This window comes from Talpa occidentalis, unplaced genomic scaffold (genome assembly GCF_014898055.3).
Source record: "Talpa occidentalis isolate TD23 unplaced genomic scaffold, MPIMG_talOcc4v2.1 talOcc4.14, whole genome shotgun sequence".
NCBI lineage: Eukaryota > Metazoa > Chordata > Mammalia > Eulipotyphla > Talpidae > Talpa > Talpa occidentalis.
Genome location: NW_023601433.1, coordinates 74,865,829 through 74,884,412, shown reverse-complemented (window position 1 = coordinate 74,884,412; position 18,584 = coordinate 74,865,829). Strand labels below are relative to the sequence as shown.

General features: G+C 44.8%; 1 protein-coding gene across 4 annotated transcripts in view; it reads right to left on the bottom strand.

Annotated features, from left to right (window-relative positions):
- KREMEN1 (kringle containing transmembrane protein 1) overlaps positions 1-18,584 on the bottom strand; it is a 63,390-nt gene that overhangs the window by 3,276 nt on the left and 41,530 nt on the right. Inside the window, exons 5-9 of one of the 4 annotated variants that reach the window (XM_054695225.1) lie at positions 13,773-13,926; positions 9,611-9,943; positions 8,677-8,835; positions 7,015-7,099; positions 5,599-5,755 (exon numbers count right to left, since the gene is read on the bottom strand). In XM_054695225.1, coding sequence (XP_054551200.1) covers positions 5,599-5,755; positions 7,015-7,099; positions 8,677-8,835; positions 9,611-9,943; positions 13,773-13,926 — 888 coding nt within the window. Of the gene's footprint in view, positions 1-1,138; positions 5,756-7,014; positions 7,100-8,673; positions 8,836-9,610; positions 9,944-13,772; positions 13,927-18,584 lie in introns of those variants that run through there. The other 3 variants (XM_054695224.1, XM_037510810.2, XM_037510811.2) reach the window with 3 other exon arrangements.

The window sequence follows — 18,584 nt, the reverse complement described above, 5'->3', positions numbered from 1 at the left end:
CCCCAAGACACTGTCCTCAGGAGCCTTCTGGAATGACTCCAGACACACCCAGGAAGACATCCATGCCCATGTTTCCATGGACTGTGCTGCCTCTGTGGTCTCAGGTGTCAGGTTATCACTGCACACTGGACAGCTCTGCTTCAACGTCCTACAGCATTCACTCCACTTGATGTCACTCCGCTCAGCCCAAGCAGAATTCAGCACATGCTCTCTCTTGCCTGGCACCTATCATTTCTCATCTCAAAGAATGCCCCTCCCTTCCCCCAACAAGTCAGAATACTTGGGTGTCATCCTAGACACTTCTTTGTTATTAACACCCCCCACCCCATTCTAGAAATAACAAGGAACAGCTACCATTTATTGAAAACAATATTACTGGTAATAACTCATCATAGCTTGGGAGGCCGGCACTATAATTGTCCCCATCTGCCAGGTAACAGGCACACAGGCTGGTTCAAGGTCTTGTGGCAAGTGTTGGGGAAGGGGTGTGAACCTAGGCAGTCTGGCCTCAAGCACAAGTCCTGGCTGATGAGCGTGGCCAGATTTCTCTCATGGGGTCCTCCTCTCCTTCCACAATGCTGACGTGGGGGCCTGGCCAGGCCCCCCAACCTCTTTCCTCTGGACCTGTGTCTCTATGAGCCCTCAGTCCTGCCCCACCCCTAGTTGTTTCCCTGAACAAGTAAGAAATCATTCTAAACTGGGAATCTGATGTCACTCCTCAGCAGAAATCCTTCAGAGGCTCCCTGTTTTATACTCCCTGGCTTCCCAGCGAATGCTGCGAGCTAAATGCAGGGCTGTGCTCTCAACTACTATGCTATGCTCCTCTCTCTGAGCCTGGGTCTCCTCATAGGCAAAAACAGGACAGTACCTGCTGAAGGGTTGTCAGAGCACGCTTGGCACCTATCAGGAGAGTGCTGGGCGTAGAGCAGGTAACCGTGCAGGAAGCTTCTGTTAGTAATATGAAAAGGACAGTGTGGGGAGGGTGAGGGGGAGGAGAAACTGGTTGCTCTGAAAGGCAAGATGAATTAGAGTGGGATAATTATATCAGCACTTTGGATATATTTTCTCACTCTTCATGACCTTCTGGGGTACAGATGTTACTACATTTTTCAAATGGAACAGCTGAGGCTGAGATGTGCATTGACCAATTCAAGGTCACTTCACACTGAGGACTTTCTGAGTGCAAAGCCCTGGGTCTTCCCCTTGCCTTGCCCCTGTCTCCAGGGTGTAGAGTGTTGATTTGGAATTCCAACTCTTTCAGATCTTATCGGTTGTGTGTCAAAACCGTGACAAGACCTGAAGAAACTGGAGACACTAGCAGGAAATCAGGGCAAATGTTGAGGCCTGGCATTTGCACGGAGTTAAGAAGAACACACAGTCTCCCAACATATGACATGTTCCTCCCAATGAGAATGCACCCATCCAAATGACAATCTGGGGCCCATTGGTGTTTCTACAACAATGAGAATATTTATTTCTCCAGACAGTAAAAATAACATTTTTCTCTCTTTTGTAAAAGTTAAGTACCATTACATTCCTTTTCTTAAATAACAAAATCCTAAAAATATATATTAAATTGTGTACAGTGCGTCACACTTCATCTTATATTTTAAAATACACGATGTTTCTATTTTATTCTCAAAGTTGCATATTAAGAGCATATTTACAAATAAAGCATTGTTATCCAAAGTCAAGATCCCCGCGGGAAAGTGAGTTGGATGTTGGCAGGTCTTGATGCTTTGTGAACCCCGAGACATCAGCTTCCCAGTGTGTGCAGGGAAAGCCCCCCCTACCTGCTCCTGAAGACACATCCTTTCTGAAGCAGATTTACCTTGGACTTCCCTCCATACTCCACTTTTGTCTTGTTGAGTATATTCAACTCATCAAGAGAAAGCCTGTGCGATGGGCCCACCTGGGGTCTGTAGGCAGAGTGAGGCCCCGTCACCCCTGAGCCATCCAGCCTGAGGGGAGGCAGCTATGGCTGGAAGGTTGAAAAACACCCCATGCCAGGACAGCTAAGCTGAGACCTGGCCAGGAGGTAGAACAGTGAGGAAGGTAAACAAAGACACCAGAGGAAACAAAAGGTTAAAAATTCCCAAGGTAGTAACAAAAGCAGACATCAAACACCAAAAAGGAACTCTAAAACCCGCGAGGTTACCAGCTGACTGGCTTATGGAGGGGGGAGCTGGCCTGACTCTGTGGGAGACCTGGGGTGGCCTCAACAGACAAAGTAGACAGTATCTCAGAAGCCATCCACTTACAAGTGCTCATGAAGATTAATTGCCTAGGACGCATGGAGGCTTGGTGATGGCCTGGGTGCCCCGTGATGTCAGGATGGCCTGGCCAGACACTGAGCTGGGTCAGGCCAACTTCTGCCTTGGGCTGACAATAGATGTGTGGGTAGGGCCTTGCCCAGGCACGCCCTGCGCGTTTGGCCTGAGGGCTGGGACAGCTGTACTTGCTAGTGCTTTGATCTTTGTGGGTTTCTGGCCCATTGGAATCTTGAGCCAGAGCCTACTTCAGAAGTTAAAGCAACTGGGTTACCTTGCTCACACCCAAAGAGAGGCCTCAACCCTGTTCTGACATGGCGGAAGTGGGGAAGGCATCCAGGGTTCATTCCTGCTCTTCTGGTCTGCAAGTGACTGAACACATGGCAGAGGCACGGGGTACCGTGAGCAGTCCCGTCTGCCTTCTAGAGGGACCAAGGATACTGTGAAGTGCAGTTAAGAGGCCAGGTTCACAGCTGGCTGAAATGTATTCACCAGGGAAGCAACAAGATTCCTGGCCCTTGGAGCGCATGTGGAGAAGGCAGGCAGGCAGGCATGGGTACCAGCAGCGAATGGGTGAGAAGGCAGACAGTTCCTGAGGCAACAGCTTCTAGTCCCCTCCATTCTGTCACCTCAAGGCAGAGACTTTGGGAAGATTGCTTTTGGAGCAGCCATCCATGGTGGTCTTCAAAGCCCCTCCCTTTCTTCTTTCACATAAGCTTCTGCTGTGTAAGCTGTAATTTACTTTTCTCAGGGTCAGCCCTTTCAAATCACTTCCAACACCTACTTTCACTTAAAGTAGTTTCTTAGAAGATCAAGTGCTTCCTCCTTCGGTGCTCCTGGAAATACACCTTTACTCTCCTGGAACAATCTATTTCTCAGGTGTTTACATTAGCCACAGGGGACCATCTGTGGGGTGCTGCTGACAGGTTCTGACCAAGGACATGGCCAGACTGTGGCCATGGTATTTATGGAGGTTCAGCCTGGGACAATTTACAGTCCTCTCCTCCCACGCTGTCTTGAGACTGGTTTGGGTTTCCCACTCCCTAGATAGTAAGTTGATCCTGGCAGCACTGAGGGTGCCAAGTCCAGCAGGAAGGTCCAGTAGGAAGGAGAGCACTAGGGCATCACCAGTGCTTCGGGGCTCTCTGGGAGACGACTGTTCTAGCTACAGTCTCAGCCAATACACAGGCTTGACATTAGACTCTGCAACCAGAGGTGAAAGGTGGGCGGGATTGGACTGGTGGCCCTTCAGGATCCTGCAAAAACTAGTAATCAGTATAAGCCTAGGCAGCTGAACAACTGCCCCTCAGCAGGATGAACCCCTTCCTGAGGCCAAATTCCACATTCCCTTTGTGCTGTGAATGGGTCTATTCACAGTTCAGGGCCCTCTGTGATTGCACACACCTGACACTTGTGTTTGAAAGGAGATTCCACAAAAGCCAGGAATATCTTGGAGGGAAGACTACACATGTCAGTACATTTCCAGTGGTCCTTGTATGGGTCAGGCTTCTATCTCCAGACCCAGGGTTGGCAGACAGCTGCTGCATGGGAATCACCCTTTCCAGATCAAAGCCTGAGGATAGAACTGAGCACTCTCTGCCCTCATAAGGTGACAGGGGCAATGCCCCTGCTCTCCTGTGGACTTTACTGCCCCATTTCTCTCCTCTGAATGCCCCTAGTATCTCTGACAGCTTCTAGTATCTCTCCTGGTTGCCAAGTATGACCTTTCTCTGCAGATGCTAACTGGCTGGCTCCACACAGCCCTCCGTCTTGCTGGGAGCAGGCTTGTAGCTAGTGTGGCAGAACCCCAGGAAAGGCTACAACAGGCTGCGGTTTAGGGGCTTGGGGAAGGCAGGCAAGTGTTCCAAGAGGGAACCTCTGAGGCAAGAGGCACAACAAGGACGAAGAACCTTTGGGAGAGTCAAACTTTGACAAAGGTCCAGGCCTGACCTTCAGGCCTGGAGGCACAGGCTGCTCTTTTCAGCTGCTGCTGCCAAAGCCTGGTTTTGGATGGTGGAGACTTCTAAATTAGAGATGGCGCTGATTCTCACACTGGGAGGCCACTGCAGCTGCAGCTCTCAATCTTAGGAGGCTTATCCTTGAAGGGTCTCTAGTTCCCAAACCCTCCTCCTCACCCTTATGCCAAGCCCTTTGTTCAGTCCCTGCCCCTGCCATCTGAGTGGAAGGGGGCCTAGGACCAGGGGCCAGAATCCTGGCTTTCCCCACCTAGCCATTTCTAACCCCATTTTGTGCCCATAAGAAGGGGCAGAGAGGGCCACAGAGAGCATGGACCTCAGGGTGTTTTTCATCTTCTTTTAAAATGAGAGATGACTAAAGGAAAGACTGCTGGCACTGTGTCTTACATAATGCTGCCTAAGTGCTAGCCCATGAGATTTATACTCCCTGTTCTGAACTGAGAGTCAGCTTAGAGAAACATGGAGAGATGGGGGCCTGGTCAGGCCCTATAGGACCATGAGCTGCTCAGGGGCCAGATAAATCCAATCCAACATGGAGTTACTGAGCACCTATAAAAGCTTTCAGTAAATCCATGGCATGAATAAATGAATGGATGTTTTATAAAACCACTTTTCAAGCTTGCTCTTCTGGGATCACCAAGCTACTGAAAGAAGTTATAAAAAAGAAGTCTGTATGTGGAAGGTGTCAGGTTTAATGAGAATGAGAGTCACCAGACACGGTTCATAGGCTCCCCCCACAAAGATGGAGGAAGCTCATCCTTGTCTAGCACCCAGCGAGTAAAGCTCAAGTCAGCACAGAACATGAGCCCTCTTTAGGGATCTGGAGTGCTAATGCCCAATAGTATAGAGCCAGGCCAACCCTCAAAAGAACCTTGGAATTCTCCCTGTCTGGCCCTGTTCAGACGGAGAGAAAGTGATATGTGTGTGGACAAAACAGAGAAGAAACAACCAAGACTCAATGCATACTATACCTATCTGCCACTCAACTGTTGTCTAGACTGTACCTGAGCCCAGTGCTGGACACAACCACCTCTGTCATCTCAGCCTCATTGTCCTAACACTCCCCTTCCTTTTTTAGAGAGAGAGAGAGTGGCAGGAAAGGCTGGGCCCTAGGACCTAGAGTCTCTCTCCTAAGTGCAGCTGATGAATAAGGTTGAATCCAGGCTACGCTTGCCCCTGCAGTAGGGTACCCCTTCCAGGCTGGGTTCGAAGGAGGTGCTCCTGAAGGGTGGAGGGAAAGGCAGGGAGGAGCCGGTCAGAAGAAACCAGGGGAGAGGTAGTCCCTAGCAGCCTTGAGCTCAGAGGTACCTCTTGTCCTAGGCACAGGGGTGGAGGGGCTTTTAGTCACTCACAAGAGGATTACGGTCATCTTGTTGACTCTGACCCTTGAGCTTCTTCTTAAAGATAGAAATTGAAGTAGAAGGCTCATAAAAAATGCTCCAGATTTCTCCTGATGCCCCTGATTGATGACATTCTCTAAGGTCCCCTGAAGTAGGAACACGATGGGATCTGTCAAACAAAAATAACATTTTCAAATGGAGTAGGACAAAGTGCCACAAACAACCTGCCATCTCATGAGACACCTGTAGCTACTAAATGGGCTACACAGTGCGGAAAGCCCTTGGGAAAAGACCTAATAGCTGCTTTTAGAGATGTGATGGATCACTGAGTGGAGAAATGTGGCCTGTGGAAAGTGTGTGCAACAGGGCAGATTCAAGCTCAGTGTAACAAAAAAGTTTGAAATGGCTGAATATTCAAATATGGAAAGGGCTGGTCTGAAAGATTCTTTCTTTCTTTTTAAATACAAAAACTTTCTTCAAATGACATTCTACCTGGAAGCCCACCTAGGTAAAACAGAATAAAGGCAAAATCATTCTGCATGAAGTGGGTCCTGCTTTACAGCTATGTGCACATGGAGTACGAACAGGAGCTCAGTAAATGCTAATAAGGATATTATTTCCACTGAAAAATGTAAAGTGCAGGGTGCAGAGGCCATGGGTGGTCCTAACTTGGTCAATGACAAACCTCAAAGGCAGGAGGTGGCATTTAAAATGTATAAAACTGTTTGTGACAGAGGGCAAGTGACAAGGTCAGGAAAACGGTGTCTTTTACAGGACGTCAACATTAGGGAGGGCCCTGAAATAGAGAAGAACCTGGGCTGGAACGACAGAACGACAGAGTAGGGGTCCAAAAAAATTAGAACGTGCTCCCCTCATGTTCATGAGTAGCATGAACAATTACCCCTTTCCTGAGCAATAAGATAAGGGAAGAAGTACATTTTTCCAAATTGGTCAGACTTGAAGGATGACACTTCTCTAAGTTTCTTAAATAACTGTTTAAAAATAACTATTAAGCAATAGTTAGTAAAATGTTAGAATTCTACTCCTAAGAATGCTGTCCAATTTCTAGAAGGCAACAGGAAATATGTCTGAATACTGTCCTAGGACTCTTTGTTTTGCATAAAGATCTCTTTAAGGGGCCGCACAAGCCAGAAAAAAAAAAAAAATCGATGCTTTTTATGCTCAATTTCTATCCTCCTTGAAATTGTATCCTTTGGAGCAAAAAGAAAGCCCTCCAACACTAATGAGATCTGTCCAGTTGTACATTTCACTCAGCAGAGAATGAGGAATATCTACTGCCTCAGATTGCCTAAGACTAAGGCTTTAGAATGTTCTGATACTATAATTGTACCCAGGCAAGTAAAGCAAAGTAAGAAAAGGAGTTCTGAGCCTTCCCCTCCAGGAAATGGGCAGCTCTCTCATACTCACTTGAATGTGACGTGCAGAAGTATCTTTGCTACAATGGCTGTAACTGTGAGGATGAGTAGAGTTGCCAGGCCATACACTGTCCATCCTAAAAATGCAAAAAACAGTTTTAATGATCCTGTTGGAACTCAGTGTTCAGAAGGTCTGCTGGAAGTCCAGAGTGAACACCAGCAACCCAGAGGTGTGGATCCGCCTGAGGAACTCCCTGCAGGTGGGGGGCAGCCACCAAACACAGCTGAGAGTCAGGCTGGTAAGGAGCCCCCAGCCTTCTGTGCACCCACCTTGCTCTAGGGCTCCTCCTTAGGGAGAGGTAGGTGGTATGGTCACAAGTAAACTCAAGTCAGATTCAAAAGGGGTGATGCATACTGTCCCTAGTGTGGAACCATTGGGAAAGCACAGATGAGTTACATAAACTGTTTTGGCCTCAGTTTCCTAGTCAGAGGAATGAGATGTGTGACCCGGGAAACCCTACTGGGATATTGGTTTGCAACCATCCCAGGCTGGGTAGGTTCACCGTTGGTTCTAGCAATTTGAAGGAGAATTTTGGAGGCATTCACATCATCTTCACAAGTTTTAATGATAAGCAGGGGAAACAAGCTGAAGGGAGACAGCAACTTGGTTCCTCTGTGAATCTCTATATGTTCTTTTCTCTGGGATTTCTCTGGCGTTCTCTCGTGGTCCCTTCCTCTTGTAGCCATTTTGCTGTAGCCATCTCTGCCCTTATATCCCCTGATCTCTAGGCTCATGTGTGCACACTTGCATGTGTACATGCACACACCCATGCTCAGGTGTCCATAATCAGGTACACACATCTCACCCACCCACAAGCCTTCTATGTTAACAAGATCAAGACCTCAGTAGATAGCCAGAAAGGCCAATGGTATAAAATCCAGATCAACTTCATTTACCCTACAGATATACAAACAAGTGATGTAGAGCAAGCACTGGAGGGCTCTTCTCCCTGACCTTCTAAGATGGGTCCTGCAGGTGTCCGGGGAAAAACACGTGGAAACCTCTAGGTCAGGTAATCTCTAATGGCACTCTGCAGTTCAACCACCTTATAAAGGCTCGACTTTCTTGGCAGAAAGAGAATGGAGGTCTGTACCCAACCAAGCCAGCCAGCTTGAACCACGAGGCCATCACCCACTCTCCATCCCTCCCCTGCATGACTTTCCTTCATAGCACTTACTGCTCTCTGACTTTATTTCACTTCTTGTCTTTCTCCTCTCACTTATCAGCACAGGAGGCTAGCTAGGGCTTTTTTTCAGTTCACTGTATATTCCAGCGCCTACAACAATGCCTGGCACCATGAAAGCATGTATCTTAAATGAATAAGAGCCCTATAAATGTTAATGAATTTGGAGAGCTACAACTTGGGGTCTATAAAGATAATTTCAAAGTGAGAAAACACTGGATTAGCTGATTAATCTCTGTTAAAGGCACACATGCTGGATCTTCGGCGGTGAGAGCTCTTTTTTTAGGGACTAATGATTCAAGCTAATGATAAAGTATCCCTCAAAGGACAGGACAAACTTTAAGTCACAGAGCCAGCATCCCCAACCTGTTTCAGAATGGGAAACACCCAAAAGTGCCCATTCTCTGTAAATGCCAAGAGCACTGCCTTCAAGTTCTTCACCCGCTTTGATGGTGCCTGGGAACTACTACCTGGAACGGTCTGGGGTGGGTGACTGGGGCTGGTGGTGATAACGTAGAGGACTTTGGAAGACCGGGCAGCACTGATGCTGAGGTTGGTCTGCTCCGTGATCACCTCGGCCAGGGTCTGGTTGGCAGTTGGCCTCTCCTGAGGCGGTTCTTCCTTGACAGCTGGAAGGTCAAAAGGAATTAACTGGGGGGAGGAAGTTGATGAAGATAATAAAGAGCGATGGAGGCAGTACTTGTTACAAAAGGCTGTTTTCTCTACTTCAATTCTGGGTGCAATTCTTCCCACTATCTCCAAAGCAGAACGTGTCAGGCTCTGGCCCCGAAGGAGGCAGAAGGAAAGAGCTATCAACTTCCAGTAACTTCTAATCTCTTCGTGGATACCTGAGCATGCTTTATTGTTTTCCTACTGTTAAGTCTTTGTAGTTATGACTCCTTTGGCTGGAAAGGCCCTATTCCTTCTTCTCTATTCACCCAAGTCCTACCTATTTTCCAAGACCGTCCCACAGGCGGGGAGGCCCCCTCCTTCTTCCTGTAGCATACTAACTAGACTCTTCTCGAGGCTGTTGCAATTGGACAAAGGTCTTAGACATCTCCCATGTTTCTTGCGTACCGCAAAGAGATGTGCCAGGCACACATGTGTTAATGTTAGGGGAGCCCGAGTATGGCTCCCTTAGGGGCATCTGAAGAAACATGGAAGCCAGTCTTTTGGGACTGGTTGGGATATTTAGAGGTCAGAGGATGAACCAAATGACCTCTTTCATTCTGACTTCTTCTAGTTCTCCCAATCTCAGCTCTTTCTTTCAGTTATTATTATAACCCTCCTGAGTTGAAGCAGTAACTCCTAGCTAGTAGTCCTTTTAGCAAGAACTACCCAGGTCTTGAAAGGTACAGCATGGTACTTGCAAGAGGAATCCCTAAGGGGGTGAGAAAGTCATACCTTGGTATAAAACAGCAAATCCCTGGGCCTGATTGATGCGATCAGAGAAGAAATACAAAATGACAAAATCCAGAGAGACGTTAAAGGACAAAGGTGGGCGGTTCCTTCCATTGAAACGGACCAGGACGCGGTGGGTATAGCCGTCCAGCAGCTCCACCATGTCTGCGGAATCCCTGATGTCAAATAAGGTGAAGGTGAAGTGGATCTGGGAGGCTCCTGGAACTCGAATGGTCCAGTAGCAGACTCTCCCTGTGGCATAGGTGTCAGGAAAGTCAGGAGAATAGACGACTGAAGTCATGGCCGAGTAATTCCCACCACAGGCGCCGACAAGAGCTGCAGGAGACAAAAGGACATGGGTCCTTAGTCTGTGACTCAGAGGCAGGGCTCACTTTCCAACCTGTTACAAACAAAACTCTTCCTAACTAATGTGATCCAATTTGGGATATTGTTTTTTGTCTATAAAACCAGCCTGTCTTATGTTTCAGGATCAAATCACAAATGAATTGCTTAAATCCTGAACAAATGACTGTGGAGGCTTTTTTCTTATTTATGTGTATGCCCAGGAGACATTAGAATTAGCACACAGCACAGTGAGTGGTACAGGCTAGGTGGGGCCGGGCTGGAGTCACAGAGTCTGGGGTCAGGACCAGCTGGGCCATGTGATCCAGGGACTGCACTTCACTTCCAGGCCTCTCACTTTTCTCAGTTGTGGGGATGGAGAGACTACCACCTGCTCTTGTGGTGCATGAATATGTGAGGATAGATGAGGCAAAGCATATGAAAACCCTGGGACCTATTTGTAGGGGAGACACAAAGAGGAAAAGTCATAAACAGAGGGCTTTATAGCTGCTCAGAAATACAATGCTCACAGGAAGGCCCACACTTTTTTTTTTTTAAAGATTTATTTATTTATACAAGAACCGGGGTACAGGCCAGATGTGAGGGAGGGTGAGGGGATCCACCAAAGACAGAGCAGGCAACAGAACAGGCAGACTGACTGAAATACACTGCTGAGGGGAGCAGTGGGTGAGACAGGATATGGGCATCCTGCTTGCCATGTGGGTATCTCTCTTGCCAGCAGGGAATGAACGAGCACTGCAGAGGCTGTGGACAGTGCTGCACTCAAGCGCCTGCACCACCAGGGAGGCCCCACACTTATTTTTGTTTTTAAAGATTTATTTATTTATGCATACAATAACTGGGGTATAGGCCAGAGGTGTGGTGGGTGAGAGGATTCACCAGAGACAGAGTGGGGAACAGAACAGGCAGATCTACTGAAATACACTGCTGAGGGGAGCAGCGGGTGAGATAGGCGAGGTCTGCTGCACCATGTGGGTAGCTCCCTGACCAGGGATGGAACTCCTGCTGCACAGGCTGTGGATAGCTTCATAGGTTGTATCTTAACCCCTTGTGCCACCAGGGAGGCCCAAGCCCACAATTATTTTTCAAGTGGGAAACTGTGGCATAGGAAGTGACTTTCTGCAAAGAGGAAACACTAGTTCTGATGAGTCTGTACTAAGCACTTTTGATTTCTCTGGACTCCCATTTTTGATCAGTAGGTTTGAAGGAGGGGATACAAGCACTTCACTATATCTTATGCCAAAAAAATGTGAACAAGATCTGGGAAATTAAAGTCCTAGAGAGGGAGTGCAGGGCTGGGATTTAAAAAGCAGGCTCTGGGGGAGTTTCATTTTCCTTCAGAGTGTAGAAAACAGTAAGAGAATGCTGTTTCCATCCTAACAGTGAGAAAAAGCGCAAAACTTCTCTTCAATCCATAAAACTGGTCTCAAGAAAACCAAAAAAATTTAATGCTAAAAAGTAAGAAGCTCGGGCCTCCCCTGGTGGCGCAGGTGGTTGAGTGCAGTGCTATGAAGCTGTCCACAGCCTTTGCAGTGCCGATTTGATCCTGGCCGGCCAGCGAGGGTTCCACATGGTGCGGCAGACCTCTCCTGCCTTGCCTGCTGCTCCCCTCAGCAGTGTATTTCCTCAGTCTGCCTGTTCTGTTCCCCGCTCTATCTCTGGTGAATCCTCTCACCCTCCCATGCATCTGGCCTGTACCCCGGTTCTTGTATAAATAAATCAATCAATCTTTAAAAAAAAAAAGTAAGAAGCTCTTCAAGGACTGCCAGGCCAGACAAAGTGTTTCATCTCTGACAGAGCGCAAGCAGAATGATGGCCACTATTAAAGTGGAAAGAAGAAAGCAACTGAATAGCTGAGTGTGTGCTAGCTTCTCAGTCTAGGACACAGGAATCTGTGCTCACTTGCAAGCAGTTCTGTGCAGGTCTCTGCCCAGTGCCCAACAGAATGACTACGAGAAGGCAGGAGACCAAAGAGTCCCTTGGAGGCACAGATGTAGGAGGTGATTGGCTGCTGCTGGGAGACAAGGATGAAACACTGCCCACCGCCCGATTCTCCCCTCTAAGGAAGCAAAAACCTCAAGCTGCTGGGAAAGAGGCAGCAAACCCTCCTGCTCCCAGAGTCACCAGAACCTATTTGCTTCTGGAAAAGGAGTATGAAACTCTTTCCTTCCAACCAAAGTAACTAGCAAAGATCCACTGCTTCTGAGGGAAGAGTAAGGGTAAAATTCAGCAGTACCTTGTTGCCTTGAATCCCAGGACCCTCCAACAATGCAAAACAGAGGTCTGTTACCCCTGGTGGAGGAACAGGAAACTGTCTCCTTCCCCAGAGTCATCACAGATCAAATACAGTATTTGGCTGCCTGAGAGAGGAAGAGTATGTAGGAACGCTGAAAAGGCTACCTCTGAGGCCCAGCAACTGGTCCTGTCTAAGACTGAGGACCAGGCAAGAAAACAGAGAACCCCGCTGACCTCACCAGGAGCATAGCATCAAGGAACAAGAAAAAGCAGTCCACCATTGAGGGAGGGGAGAAAATGTGGAGAAAGGTCCCTTCTTTGGCACAGGCTTGTAGGAACTGCTCAAAGTTGAGGTGGAAATGGAACACTGAAAAAAACCCAAAAACCCACTAGTCTCCCAGTTTCTACACTAAGCACAAGGTAACAGCATTCCCTCACTGGAGGAATCTGAAGTTTGATATGCACTGAGGCTACTGATAGAACAATATACCCAAACCTAGCTCAACTACTGAACAGCAATGATGCCTACATTAAACAAGTTTGTCCATTTCCATGTGCAAATACTCTTTACTGCAGCCTCTACGGCTCCTCTACACATAGCACGTGACATTCAAAAAAAATATTACATTGCCTCTAGCCAGGCTCATAAAGAAAAAATGGGAGAAAACACAAATAAATAGGATCATAAATGAAAGAGGAGAAATTACAACAGACTCAGTAGAAATCAAAAGAATACTCAGAGATTACTATGAACACTTATATGCAAACAAGTGCAACAATCTGTAAGAGATGAACAAATTCCTAGAACAATATAATCATCCCAAGCTAGATAAAGAAGAAACAGAACACCTAAACAGACCAATTACAAGCAGTGAAATTGAAATAGTAGTGAAAACACTCCCCCAAAACAAAAGCCCAGGACCAGACGGCTTCACAGATGAATTTTACCAAATGTTCAGAAATGAACTAGTGCCTATCCTACGCAAACTCTTTCAAAAAATTGAGAAAGAAGGAATACTACCAAATACATTCCATGAAGCTAACATTACATTAATACCAAACCAAACAAAGACAACACAAAAAAAGAAAACTACAGGCCAATCTCCCTAGTGAACACTGATGTAAAAATCCTCAATAAAATCCTTGCCAACAGAATCCAACAGTGCATCAAAAGGATAATACACCACGATCAAATGGGATTTATTCTAGGGGCACAAGGATGGTTCAACATCTGAAAATCAATTAATGTAATCCAACACGTCAACAAAAAGAAAAAGAAAAACCACATGATCAAATCAGCAGATGCTGAGAAAGCATTTGACAAAGTTCCACATCCATTTATGATGAAGGCCCTTAAAATTCTCGGGATAGAAGGAACATATCTTAACATGATAAAAGCCATATATGACAAACCCACAGCCAATATTATTCTCAATGGAGAAAAGCTGAAGGCCTTTCCTTTAAGACCAACTGAATGGATGAATAAATGGAAGGAAGGAAGGGTGAGTGAGCTTGTTCCCTTGGGACTCCTGTGCCTTGGGCAGTGATGCACTTGGGGCATACTCACTGTCAAAGAGGATGATCCTGCCATCACCACCACAGGGCTGAGTGTGATCCCCAAAGCAGACACTGTTGCACTCGGTACTGGCTGCCTCCCCGTATTGCCAGTAATCAGGATTGTTTCCACAGAAGCAAGCATAGCCTGATTCCATCCCAGCAAACTGTGACAACAGAGAAGCATCACTTAGTAAGCATCAGTCTGGAGGGTGAGGTGGCCTGAAGGATTCTACCAGGGTTGACCCTAGTAAGCAAAGAGCCTTGTCTTTCCAGCCTACCATTCCCTGGGACCTCTCCTTTGTCCTGCATTCATAATATTCTACTTCATACTGGCCAATAACTTCTCCTTCAGTGAGCTTACCTTTAAGTGTTTTAAATTTCTATTGTATTTAAGTAAGTTTTAAGGAGAGTGGTCCCCACAAAGTTGAAACATTAATGATAATAGCTGATTTTATTGAATATCTACTATGTACTAGGTAGTAAGTTCTTTAGAGCTAGTCTTCACAGCAAAATCATTATAGGCCCCATTTAAAATTTTTACTTTATTCTTTATATTGCCATACAGTAAAAGCATTTATATGGCATATTATTCTATAAATGTCAATCCATGTATAGATTTGTGCAACCACCACTATAACCAGGATTCAGAACAAATGCATCACCCCAATAACCTCCCTCCTATAACCCCTGTAAACCACTAATTAGTTTTCTACTGCTATAGAAAAGATTTGACTCAATTTATGAGATTACATTCAAATAAATCCATCATCAATTGAATATATGCTAAATTGAAAATACATTTAATACAACCAATATCCCACCCAACATAGCTTAGCCTAGCCTACTTTAAATGCACTTAAAAGACTTACATTAGTTTACACTTGAGCAAAATCATCTAACACAAAGTCTGTTTTATACTAAGGGTTGAATAGCTCATGTAATTTATTGAGTACAGTAGTGAAAGTGAAAAACAGAATGATGTCTACTTTTTACACCATAATAAAGTAAAAAAAATTGTGGGTTGAAACACTGTTAAATTGGAGACTGTTTGATTATCTTTTCAAGACTGTCATGTGCTACAGACTAAATTCTGAATCTCCCCCAAATTTATATGTTGAAAGTTAATTCTCAATGTGACGGTATTTCGAGATGGGGCTTTTGGGGATTGATTGGGTAATAATGGCAGAGCCTTTATGAATGGGATTCATGCCCTTTTATAAGAGACCCCAGAGAGCTCTCTTGTCCCTTGGACCCTGTGAGAACTCACCAAGAAGGCTGTCAATGAACCAGGAAATTAGCCCTCATCACACACCCAATTTTCTAGTACCTTGATCTCAGATTTCTCAGCCTCTAGAACTGTGAGAAATACATGTCTGTTGTTTAATCCACCCAGTCTATGGTATTTTTGTTACAGTAGCCTGAAAGATTAAGATACGATAGGGCCTCCCCGGTGGCGCAGCGGTTGAGCGCTGGGTTGCGAAGCTGCCCACAGTCTCTGCAGCGCCGGTTCGATCCCTGGCTGCTCCCCGGCCACCGGAGGAGGGTCCCACATGGCGTGCAGACCTCTCCTGCCGCCCGCTGCTCCCCTCAGCAGTGTGCTTCGGTCCTTCTGCCTGCTCTGCTCCCCGCTCTGGCTCTGGTGAATTCTCTCACCCTCCCGCGCTTCTGACTGTACCCAGTGCTTGCATAAATAAATAAATAAATGTTTAAAAAAAAAAAGATTAAGATACCATATAAATGGAATCATAGTATGGGACCTTCTGAAACTGGCTTATTTCACTCAGCATATCTTTAAAGTTCACCAAAATTGGTGCATGTGTCAATAGTTCACTGCATTTTATTGCTGAATAGTAGTCTATCATATGGTTGTACCACATTTAATCCATCAGGTTGTTTCTAGTTTTTCATGATTATGAACAGAGCCACTATAAATGTTTGTGCACAGATTTTTACATGAATGTAAGTTTTCATTTCCTAGGGTAAATACTGAGGAGTGGGAACAGTGGGTTTTATGATAGCTGGATATTTATAAGAAACTGCCCAACTGTGTTCAAAGCAACTATACCATTTACATTCACTAAAACAATGGTATGAGCCTCAGTTACTTTAGAGGCTGTCAAAATTTGTTACTGTCAGTATATTTTATTAGCCATTCTAAAGGTGTATAGTGGTTTCTTATTGTGAGTTTAATTTACATTCATCCTAATAGTTAATAATGTTGAATGTTTTTTCATGTGCTTATTTGCCATGTGTATATCCTCTTCGGTGAAGTATCTGTTTAATGAGTATTTTGCACATTTATTTATTTATTTTACTATTGAGTAGAGATCCCCTGTCCCCTGCATAAACTAAATACAAAATCTTTTGTTACATATAGTTTGCAAATATTTTCTCCCAGGTTATAGCTTCTGTTTTCATTCTCTTAAAAATGTCTTTTGCATAGCAAAAGTCTTAAATTTTGATGATGTCCAAATTAAAATTTACCAATTTTTTATTTATGGATTGTGCTTTTGTGTCATGCCTAGGAACTTTTTACTTAAACTAGTCATAAAGATTTCCCCCCTCTGCTTTGTTCTAAGTATTATAGTTTTCTATTTTATAATTAGACCAAAGATCCATTTTGAACTCAGTATCTAGTCTTTTGTGTTTAACTTCTTTCAGTTAGTATAATATTTTAATGATTCACCCAAGTTGTTATTATATATCAGTATGTCTTACTGTGTCTTTCCTTTTTATTTCTGAGTAGTATTCAACAGTATGGATATACCATAATTTGTTTATCTGTTCAACAGTTAATGAGCATTTGAATTATTTACAATTTGGAGTTATTATGAATAATGCTGCTATAAATAATTCATTCATGTACAAGTCTTTGGGTGAACATAGGTTTTCATTTCTCAGGTAAATATTTAGAATGTGGAACTGCTGAATTACAGGACAGCTGACACATTTAATTTTATAACTTCAAGTCCTTCTTTAAAAAACTTGCACCATTTTACATTCCTACCAGTATCTTACAAGAATTCCAGTTCCTCCATATTCTTTTTTTTAATTAATTAATTTATTTATACAAGAACCAGGGTACAGGCCAGATTCACAGAAGTGTGAGAGGACTTACCAGAGCAGGGAACAGAACAGGCAGACTGACGAAATACACTGGTAAGGGGAGGAGCGGGCGCGACAGGAGAGGTCTGCCACACTATGTGGGACTCTCGCCAGATGGCAGGGATCAAACCAGTGCTGCAGAGGCTGCGGACAGCTTCACAGCGTGGTGCTCAACCACCTGTGCCACCGGGGGAGGACCCCAGATTCTTCATATTCTTACCAATTCTTAGCATTTTCAATATTTGAAACTTTAGTCATTCTCTGTGGTTTGAATCTGTGTTTCTCTAATACTAGTGATGTTGAACATTATACTTTATTTTAGAACATTTCATCTATATCCCTTCTTCAGCTGAATTACCTTGGCATCTTTGTAAAATACCAATTGTCTATATAAGTGCAGGTCTATTTCTGGGCTCATTGTGCAGTTCTGTTGATATGCATAGCAGGGGTTGGAAAAGTTTACCTTTTATTAAAGTTCAGAGAGTAAATGTTTTTAGCTTTGTGCATCATGTGGTTTCTTTTCAACTACTCAACTTTGCTGTTGTAGCATGAGTAGATGAAAGGACATGGTTATGTTTCAGTAAAACTTTATTTACAAAAATAGGTAGGTGGGGGCCTCCCTGGTGGCGCAAGGGGTTAAGATGCAACCTATGAAGCTATCCGCAGCCACTGAAAGCACGAGTTCAATCCCCAGTGGGCCAGGGAGCTACCCACATGGTGCAGTACACCTCTCCTGACTCGCCTGCTGCTCCCCTCAGCAGTGTACTTCGGTCAATCTGCCTGTTCTGCTCCCCACTCTGTCTCTGGTGATTCCTCTCACCCCCCCACATTTCTGGCCTGTACCCCAGCTCTTGTAAGCATAAATAAATAAATCTTTAAAAAAAATAGGTAGGTGGTAAGATTTGGCCCCTGTGTCACTGTTCGTTGACATCTCATCTGTATGATTAATTACTCGTAGGCCAATATCTCTCTTGATTACTACAGTTTTACAGAAAATCTTGAGATCATGCAGGATGATTCCTCCAAAATTGATCTTTTTCAATATTAGGTTGTTTGCCTTTCCATATTAATTTTAGGATCAGCTTGTCAATTTATTCAAAAAAATCTTCTAGGATTTTTATTTTTTTAAGATTTATTTATGCATACAAGAACTGAGGTACAGACCAGCGTGGGGTTAAGAGGATTCACCAGAGACAGAGTGGGGAACAGAACAGGCAGCTCTACTGAAATACACTGCTGAGGGAAGCAGCAGGTGAGACAGGAGAGGTCTGTTTGCCATATGTGGGTTAGCTCCCTGGCTGGGGATGGAACTCAGGCTGTGGGGGTGATATTGCTAAGACTAACCCCTAGGCCACCAGGAAGGTTCCAGGGAGAGTTTTGAGGCTATGTAAATATCCTGTTCCTCATGCAAATTTTACCCAGTAGTTGATAAAGATTCAAGATATTTATATATCATAGTATTTGTTCTGTGCACATTTTATTACTATAATGGTTGCCGAAAGTGAATTTTCTAATTCTATCATTCCTTCTGCATTTATTTGTTGGCATTCTTCAGCAAGGAAATGCTTCCCTTCTCCTTATTTATGTAATTATATCAGTGTGAATGTATAGTCTTACCTTATCGAGTGAGGTTTATTTTTCACTGCCATTATTTGTTTTAAAGCTTAAATTATGTTAGCTTTAATCAGTGAGAGCCCCTTCAATCTAGGTCCTCTGT